Genomic DNA, 9,775 nt, shown 5'->3' on the forward strand with positions numbered 1-9,775 from the left:
TATCCAACTACTGCTCACTTTTCATCAATGGAAGAGAAGCTAGGATAATTTCTACAGGCTGCTTTCATGGGCCAAACTTACAGGACACTGGGATAATTCCATTCTTGTGATTGCTCAATAAAAGTATCTTATTTAATTTTGAAAAGTTAAAGGGTCTTCCAAAATTACTTGCATAAAGAGCTTTAAATTTCCCCAAAACTTCACACTTTTACACTAAATGTTTACTTAATTGAACTTACGTAATTTTCAGATGTTTCACCATGCATAAAAACAGTACATACACTGATCGTTTAATCATATATCGCCTGATATCCTCCTCAAGGATCATATGGAATTTAAATAACGTCATAACATAAAAATAGTCTCACAAATAAATCAAATACTTATTGATAGAAAGAAATGAAGCAGCAAATACAAACGAGGGCGTAACACTTCATTCATGAATCATAAGTATTGTTTGTGGTACCATCATCTCTATGATTTCTTCGGAGCATATCACCAAAACAAAATACACATATTACAAAACATATTTCACATGAATTTATATAGTGTTAGAAAGCAGAACCGGCAAGAGAAGTCCGGTGATGTCAAACCATATCAAGGAGATCAGACTTGAAAGTTCTACCTAACCGAAATCTGAGCTTCAAGACAGGCCATTCACCAAGCAGCTTGGTCAGAATGGGCAGTAAAACCGAAAGGAAGCAGATTGCAACAGCCAGCCACAGTATTCGTGGGGCCAACACGGTGTACAAGCCAGTTGCAAACGCTATGGTAGTGGCCATGTATGCAAACCACATGAGGTTCTTGGTAAATGATCTGTAGTAGAGCAGGAATTCAAGATCCTCCCACCTTGCTAGGATGCACACGAAGGCAACGGCAAGAGAGGAGCACATCGCCATGGTGTCAGAAACCAAGAACGCCTGAAATGCCAGCTTCCTCGCCATGACAGGGAGCCCCTCGCTTCCAGAATCGTTGCTGTATCCTCCAGGCAAGGTGAAAGCAGCGGCGAAGGTTATTGTCGCGATGAGGATAGCCACCAGCGAAGTGTTGCTCGTGTATGTCTGAGTCAGTGACCTAACATCCTTTGTTGATTCATCAGTCACCCGTTTCTTTGCTACCTGACGGTGAAGTGTCGTTGCAGCTTCTGGATCAGCTTGAATCATAAGCATGGACACTTCATTCTGCATTTACCAAAATAAAGGTAGAAGTGAATCTGGCAACATTAATAATTGTGAACTAGCGGCATCGAGTTTGTCAGTCATAATTGCGTATAGAACCATTTAGCTCTTAGGTTGAGAAATAAAGTAACCAAAGAGGAGAATATATGCTATGACATCAGAATATCAGATACGCCCGGGAATATCCTACATGTCAAATAATGAGATAAACTAAATTTGATAAAACCCTAGGTTTTCAGGCCCATGTATCAGAAATGAGTTGCAATATGGATTTGCTTTATAGCTATAGGTGCCTTGGCTTTGTGCATGTGCACAACTGATTTTTTTCTTTCAAATTTTTAGAAGTAATTCATTTATTTTTAAGAAAAAAAATTGCCGCGTCACTCGAAACCGTTCTAACTATAGACCAAATTTGAAAAATAAATGGTTTTGATAATGTAAGGTTGAATAACATCCAGTTCTGAAGTTCATAAAAGTTCACGGATGTAAAACAGATTTTTAATAAAATTAAGGAAATAGATGTCATAATCAGGTTTTTCTGATTAATTGCATTCTCATATCTCCAACGACTACCGCTCACTCACTCAGCAACAAATAAGCCCATTATTGGATGTTTTTATTTTGAATTCTTCCTAAGTGTATTTTAAACCTATGTACAGGTGTTTATTTTGGACAAGAGGGAGCATAATATGTTATGGGCTTGTTTAATGGTTGAGACTCATTAGTGCAAGAAGAGAACCGGGGAGAATGTCAGTAACACCGTGGTTTGGCAAAGCCGGAGAAGATTGAGTCGTTAAGATTATGTTAGTTTCAGTAAAGTTAGGAATCCTTAATTCAGGATTAAGCATGAAGATGTCGGTTGAATTATGTAATGGCCTTGAGTTTTTTTAGGGATGAAATGAGGTGCACTCTGGATATATAAAGGAAACCCTATCTTGTAATTGGGCTAAGCAATAACAAGATTATTAATCCATCTTCGCATACCGTCTTCCTGTCAGGTCACGGGTATCATGACAAAGGGCCTGCCAGTACAATTGTTCACGGACTTCAGGTCCAGTCTTTGCGTCCATGATCCTTATGTGGCTGCGGGTGGGTATTAGGAATATATGAGCCTTATCATCCATATGTAGCTATATATCTATAGGATTGCATTATATCTTTGTATTCATTTTATACATTAATTAAGGATCTCAAGGCTATATCAATACATGGTCACCCCCACACATTGGGTGAGAGGTGTTTCCCCTATTCCATTTGACAATATATATTTGAAAAGTATGTGTATCATTTTTTTTAAATGGTAAACATAACAGTTTTAGTTTTGGATAGCATTTTTTCATAAGATATACAACACCTGGGATATATGTTGTACTAGCATAAAAATATGTTAATATATATAATATACTTTTAATAAATAAAAATTATTTTTCCTATCATTATCTAAAAATAAAATTTGCCGTGAATAATACCTCACACAACAAAATCATGAATATAATATCACGTAGAACAAATTATACACTTTCAACAATATATTCCATAAATTTTTATATTTTTCTTTCGTACATAAGGGAAATTTAACTATTTCATGGGAATTCAATGGTCAACTAATGGTCAATTAATGGAATGGCTATGGAAGGGATTAAAACAAAAAATCATAGGCATACAGGGAAGTAACCAAAACTCAGGAGCACGAGGGATTGGCTAAAATTTTAAGGGCGTGCAAGAAGTTCTCTTGATTAATTGCATCCATAGATCAAGCCTCTGTGAACTATTTCATCAACTAGAAAGATTAGTGACCTCTTGCATCCACTTTACAAGTTCCATTAACGCTGTTGTGCTTTACTGATTTAAAAATATGAAATAGACGTGCTCCTACCTCCTTCCAATACCAAGGAGAAATATCTGCTAAGAAACTCGTTATATGTATAGAGTAATTAATGTTGTGAGTAGTTTATAATGGCTCCCATCGTTTCGCTTTTTGGAGAAATAAGTAAAAACACGTTTTTACAAACGAAAAATAATTTACAGGTAAAACTTTTATATACGTATCCATAGCGACTCAAAAGCGAAATTTGTAAAACAAACCACAACGAAAAAAACCACAAAATCAAATTTAAAATTAGGTTCTAAAATTTAAATTTTGACTTATAAGCAGTTGCAACCGCGAAACGATGGAGCCCAATATATCTCAGACATAAATGCCTCTACATTATTTTTGTTTGGTTTGTTCTACATGTTTACAGAATTTTATTGGTTTCCTTGAAACATGATTTTTGTTTGGGAAACCGCTTATATAACACCTAAAGATCACCTCTCCCATCAAACATTTCCATATCTCTGGTGCAAAATGTCTGTAATAGAGTTTCCTTTTAGGCCTATAGTGTCATGAAAAGGTGTCCTTCCAAAGTGCCTCTACATGAAAATTTTGTTCCAGTGATTAATTTGCAAGTTCAGGATGTACAGATGGTACAGACTCACGAAAACGAATGAAAACAAGAAATTCTTCAAAATTGTGGGACAGAACGCCTTTCATAATTCTCTAAATAGCTACTCCTCAGTATAAATGTACTACGTATACATGCAATAGGTTTTTTTCATTGGAACTGTATATGAGTCGCAATTCACAAACCCACAAAAAATAAAGTAAAAGCCAATACAAATTATAGTGAAACATACATGTAATTTTAATAAAAATAAGATGTAAGAGAATTACTTCCTATGTAATAATCAGATGTGCATGGTACTTGGACTCTCTCCGTTCCATCAAATCGAGAAGAAAAAGTCTTCTAGTAGTAGTGGACCAAGGTGCCCATTATTAATACTCGTGCTTATAATTCATATGCTCCAATTAAATGTGCATTGGGTGTAGGTATAACTTACAAATAAACTCTTACCGGGACACATGGAGGATGATGATACAAGTAAAGTCTTTTTGAGATGGAGTGCCACTTTAAACCTTAACCGAGTACTGTTCCTAATAAGAGGGTTGTATTGCTTAATGATCCTTTCTAAAACAATTTCCATATTGTACATATGTAAGCATGAATCTAAGACAAATCAAAATGGCCCAAAAATTGAATGCAATCTGGAAAGAAATATGTTGACAAAATTAGCACATCCCTTTTTTATTTGATTGGTTTCCCTCAAACTTCACTTTCCTTTTGTCCTGAATTAGCTGTGCAATCATCTTATGCATTTCTTCTTTGGATGGTCTAGGTTGGTATATATACGCCGATAGCAAATGATTAAGCTAGCTAGTAGCAACATACCCAGTTTAAAGTCTTGGCATGCTGTGAGGCCCTCCATAATTGCCAAATTACTGATTGGCCACCTTTGTGATCATACAATGTGAAGTCTGTGTCTTTATGAAGCAATAACAAAGCAACAATTTTAGGATTGCACATCCGGACAGCTTGATGCAGAGCAGTTTGTCCGTCCTTGTTATTTTGCATGTTAATGACTTTACGGAGTTGTGGTGCCCTCAAGATAAATTCAACGAATTCCGTCTGACCTTCGTTTACAGCTTGATGAAGGCATGTCCAACCATTTTTGTCACAATAGGGAGCATCTGGACAATGGTCAAGGAGCTCCTGAGCAACATCAACATGTCCCCGATATGCAGCAGCAACAAGAAGAGGGCTCAGAGGAGCAGCAACATTATTGCTTGCTTCATACCCCAAAAACACATCATGTTCTAACAACACACGTAGCACATCTATCTTGTCCCAAAGTACAGTCAGCAGGATTGGGGTCTTCCCATCTCTGGTTTGTTGTCTGGACAGCCAAGGACGTGCCTCCACAATTTTTTTAGCAATAACTGAAAACAAAATAGAGGCAGCAATTAATTTGCATGCCAGCAAGCTAACCAAAGGAACGACAAATAATAATGGGCAAACATTAAAGAGTATCTCCGAAACAAAGATGAAGAATATATTTTTTATAGATAAAGAATCAATTGTGTTCCAACAATAACACTCCCAGTTTGTCTAAAAAAAATAAATACTGTAGCAATTTTATCACTCTTTTACCATAATTTCTATATGAACCACATTTTATACAATTCTCACCTGCATTCCCATTTCTCACGGTAGCATGCAAGGCATTGTGGCCGTACGTTCCAACATGGCTAGATTCAGGAATTTCCAACAGTTTCTCAGAAACATCTGTAAAATCTTTCATCACTGCGATGAACATGGGTGACTCATTGTATTTGTTCACAGCTTGTGACAGAGCATGCTCCTTCTCTATAAATTCCAACGCAAGGTCCTTGTGTCCATTGCGGATGGCATGATGCAGCACATTACATCCATTTTTATCTTGTCGCAAGATTGCCTCACTGAACCCTAGCGTTTGGCAAAATTCAAGTAGAACAGAGGCCAGAGGCGTCTGGCCGCTTGTCACAGCAGTGAGCAGTGGGGTCTCACCATCCATGTTTGCGACTGTGAGAAGAGAATTGTTTAGCATCAGCACATCCTTGCAAAATCCCTCGTGTCCATGGATGGAGGAGATGTGGAGGCAGGTGTTCCCCTGAGGAGTTGTTCCGAGCAGCAGGCTTGGATTCTGTGCAGCCATCTCCTTCATTGATCTGGCATTGCCAGCCATGGCTGCTTCCAGGAGCCGCCTCTCCATCCGAGTTCCCGGTGAACTAGTAGTAGCTATACTGGCTGACATCTATATATTAAAAACAATATGATAAAAAACATAGTTTTTACAAATGATCCACAAGCTAGTATTGCATACATAATACAAATCTTATTCTCTATTAATTTGAGCAGTCCACCGAAGCAACTATAAATAAAGGTAAGCTCTGGAGTCTGGACACTGCCAAGTGCCAACAGTGATTTATCCCTTCGTAAACCGACAGTTTCAAGTGTCTAACATGCACCTTGCAGGCAATTCTCTTTACTGGTAAATATGCATGGTTGATGATTTGCAGATTTATAGTATAAACAGTGTCAGCTATATTGAATTGTTAATGAACATATAGTGTAAAAGGAATTTAAATTGGATATATGAATTGAAATTTCTGATTGTTTAAATCATGTTACAGAACTCATAATTTTCATTTCAACAATTAGCCCAAAAAAAAACAGATCCTAGACAAAAAATGTTGGAAGAGAGTTTGCATGTATTTGTCATCCCTCACTGAGGACCTCTATCTCTATGATAATAATCTAGATGTTAGCAAACTGAATTATGGAGGTGGTTACTCTAGGTTTTACCTAAAAGGCAGAAACTGAAGATGCCAAACAAATTACTCAATTTAGAGCAATATACATGTTAAATTTTTCTTACATAATCGTTGGCAATGTGTTGGCCATGTTGAACCCTTTATGCAAAGAATTGTCTGTCAGACACAAAATGCCTGCATAAATTCTAGTTGCCTCTCTGTGGAGGGGGATAACCAGTAGCCGCACATCAAGAAAATTCAAAAGTCTTCTTAGGAAAAAGGAAGAAATGCTCCAAACTTCTTACCAAAATTTTGCCAACAACTAAAGTCACATTAGATCCCGTCACACGTACTTCAATGTTTGGTAGCATTTTTGCAAGAATTTCTTTCACACATACTAGTGCTCGTGTGATGTAACACTGGGAACTCACAAGACACACAGGTATCTCCCCCACAAGTGCATGCGCAACACAACACACACTTCCAGACCATTTCTAGGAGAACAGAAGAAGCAATTTGCTGCACAAAAAACAAACATATCTGCAGTAGGATTAGAGTAGTACCTGAAAGTAGAATTTCACCCAAGAGATACCCCCGACCAACTTTGATAGATCCAACAAATCTCAGAAACGGTTTAACACTTGCCCTGCCTAATCGCACTCTCTTTTATACTACTCCCGTCCCTGACAAAGTTAAAAAAGAAAGAAGAATCTTACTCTTTCGGAGCTAAAGGAGTGGGCACCTGCAAAATGGTCCATCGATTCTTTTCTTGGTTGACGCCCAAGGCTGGGAACCTAAACAAAGATGCAGAAATCTTGTGAAATTAACCTGAAAAAGAAGCACAAAACTTGGCATCACTTTCAGTCTGCTACATTAATTGTTTTGCGCAGTCCAGAAATCGGTGCCAGATCGAATGCTAGAGCCATGAAGACGTGAGGGCCGTACCATCGTTCTTCTCAAGCTTCTTGGCCATGCCTGCCCGGGCGAGATGACGGAGGTCTACTCGCCAGTGAGGAAGATGGCGTACGCTCGGAACTCACCGATCTACCGCGTGCGCCGAGGGGAGTCGGCTCGTGGTTGCCCTTGCCGATAGTAGTCTTCGCTTCCGGCCGCGGCCGGCCGGCCGGGCTGATTTAGGGCTTGTTTAGCAGCTTTTTACAGCTGCAGAAGCTGCTCCAAACAGTCCACGGCTTCTGAAAATATATAGTTACAGATTCTGAAAAATGAGCTAAGAATCCAGAAGCTGGAGAAGCTGGGTTTAACAGTTTTTCCAGATTATCAGAAACTGACTACCAAGCAGCTGTTTCTCAGAATTTAAAGCACCCCCAAACAGACCCTTAGAGTACATCAGGAGGTGAAGCGTCAGTGCCACCGTGAAAGAGATGTGGATAGTAGCAGGACTCGCAGGCAGTACTCCTCCGTCTAAGGAGACTTATCTTTATCAATTTTGTTTATCCTTGTTGAGATTCTATTATTTCAAAGTAATCATTGTGTTCGACTTTTAAGAGCAAACTCATTAGAGCAATCTTAATGCAAGACGCTAGTCATGACTTCTATATTTTTCATGTCAGGGCTATGGCACAGGATTTTCGGGTTGCGATTCTCAAGACAAAGATCTTGTTCAATATGACAACGGATGGGTAGTTCAAGAAGTAGAGCAACAATTAAATTACTATTTTATGTTATGGTAGCATCCTATGTTATTTTTGCTAGTTATCTATGCATTACATGTGCCTTTGGGACAACATACTGATGTAGTAACTTAGATTTTAAAGAACTTTTATGTCTAGGATCAGTCGTGTTATTTTGGAACCATATATGTAATGGATATGTGTCTGTATGCGGAGGGAGTTATGAATTACCTGAGTGTTTTGTAACTTCTATTATTTTCTATGCTTGTGATGGATTTGCATCTTTATATTTGTTTGCAACCTTTACACAAAATCAGCACTGTCTCACTGGTTACCATGAGCATGTAGCAATCCGGCTAGTTTTGAGATAATGCTAACAATGGTTAATCATTCTAGATTTGACTCAAATTTCCAAAAAAGAATATATTGAAAACAACAAGGTAAGGGGCTTAAACGAATTGAATTATTAGTATCGAGGGAGTAGTTACCGCTGCTAAGATAGATAATCAAGTGGTCGGATAGCTAACAAACTTTACAACCTAGATTTATACAAAAAAAAATCATCCTTGTCTTCTCGGATAGAATCGATTGGAGCAATGATTCCATCTGCAATGTATGTGTCATCATCAACATCTTCGTCATCATCTAGTATGTCCGCATCATCTGGTTCTGTCATGGAAGCAGCACATGTCTCTTCAAGTTCAATAGCATCAATACTAAAACCTTCGACATCATCCTACTCCAATTTGTCAAATGCTCATGTCGTTCTTCGATATTAAGCTATTCAACTCCTATGATAGATTCCACATCATTATCATCAAACTTATTTATAGTGTCCACTCCTTCAGGCATGGCAAATAGGTTTCTTGGTTTCATTCTGAGAACACTGCACCAATTAGCTTTCTTTGTATTTTTCACATAACAAACTTGCTATGCTTGTATTGCCAGGATGTATGGCTTCTTGGAGTAGCGAAAACAAGTGGTGTCAATGTCGATAATTCCATATTGATCTTTGTTGTAACCTCTAGATTTATTTCTACTTCGAGCTGGAACATCAAACTACTCACACTCAAACAAAATGACTTCCCTTGTCAAATGAAAGTCCAGCATGATTATTTTTTTAATCACTCCATACCATTCCATGCGACGACGATACCACTGTTCTGTGTGGTTAGGCTCCTCTCTACCTGTCTTGTTCGAAAGTGAAATCCATTGATCGAGCACCTGTTAGCCAGACGAATACGATGATCTAGACCCCACGACAAAGGATATATCATGTCATCTGCTTGTCCCGTTGCATGTAGTTTCCTGATTTGCCACAAAATCAATGAAAGATTATATATGTTTGGAAAATGGTGTACATTAAAGTATGACAAATTTCAAAAATAACGTATATTATGTCTTACCTTATGCTGAAACCATCCTACAAATTGTTTCTTGTGCCTTTTGTCAATATTTCGCATGTTGGAATTTTGCAATTCATTCTTATTCTCACTACCACATAAAACAACTAATCAACATTTATTTTATAAGGTTTGGAAAAAACAACATTTAAAAGTAAAATTTTTAAAATGCTACTTACTCTATCCATGGAATGCACTCATCATAGTTTGATAATATGTATTGCTTGATATGATTTCTTATTGTAGTCCTTCATCCAAAAAACACTTAGACTACCACAAGGTGGTTCACTAATAGCACTCCTTTCACTACGCTCTTGTTGATTCAGTTTTGTACTAACATCTTCAAAGAATCAAGAGCAAAATGTAAGGCACACCTCTGATATATATATCCTT

General features: G+C 37.8%; 1 protein-coding gene across 4 annotated transcripts; it reads right to left on the reverse strand.

Moving 5' to 3' along the window:
• Window positions 1–419: 419 nt before the first annotated feature.
• On the reverse strand, window positions 420–7,480 carry LOC102711195 (ankyrin repeat-containing protein ITN1-like). Of its 4 annotated transcripts, none has more exons than XM_040528682.1 (5): window positions 7,294–7,480; window positions 7,065–7,142; window positions 5,246–5,849; window positions 4,448–4,995; window positions 420–1,181 (listed from the first exon to the last, which is right to left on the reverse strand). In XM_040528682.1, exons 1-5 carry the CDS (start codon window positions 7,294–7,296, stop codon window positions 588–590), a joined length of 1,827 nt encoding a protein of 608 aa, XP_040384616.1. In that variant the 5' UTR covers window positions 7,297–7,480; the 3' UTR covers window positions 420–587. The 4 variants fall into 4 exon arrangements, with proteins under 4 accessions (XP_040384616.1, XP_040384618.1, XP_040384617.1 ...); XM_040528684.1 differs by having other exon boundaries at window positions 6,912–7,142; XM_040528683.1 differs by having other exon boundaries at window positions 7,065–7,176.
• Between the last annotated feature and the right edge of the window lie 2,295 nt (window positions 7,481–9,775).

The sequence above is a fragment of the Oryza brachyantha genome, chromosome 11, assembly GCF_000231095.2.
Source record: "Oryza brachyantha chromosome 11, ObraRS2, whole genome shotgun sequence".
Lineage (NCBI taxonomy): Eukaryota > Viridiplantae > Streptophyta > Magnoliopsida > Poales > Poaceae > Oryza > Oryza brachyantha.

Bases quoted from the DNA above. Each gene is read 5' to 3' on its own strand.
- LOC102711195 (XM_040528682.1), bottom strand. The intron at 4,996-5,245 runs GTGAGAATTGTA...TTTTGTTTTCAG, and splicing joins CGTGAGAAATGGGAATGCAG to TTATTGCTAAAAAAATTGTG. The intron at 1,182-4,447 runs GTATGTTGCTAC...TGGTAAATGCAG, and splicing joins ATGCCAAGACTTTAAACTGG to AATGAAGTGTCCATGCTTAT.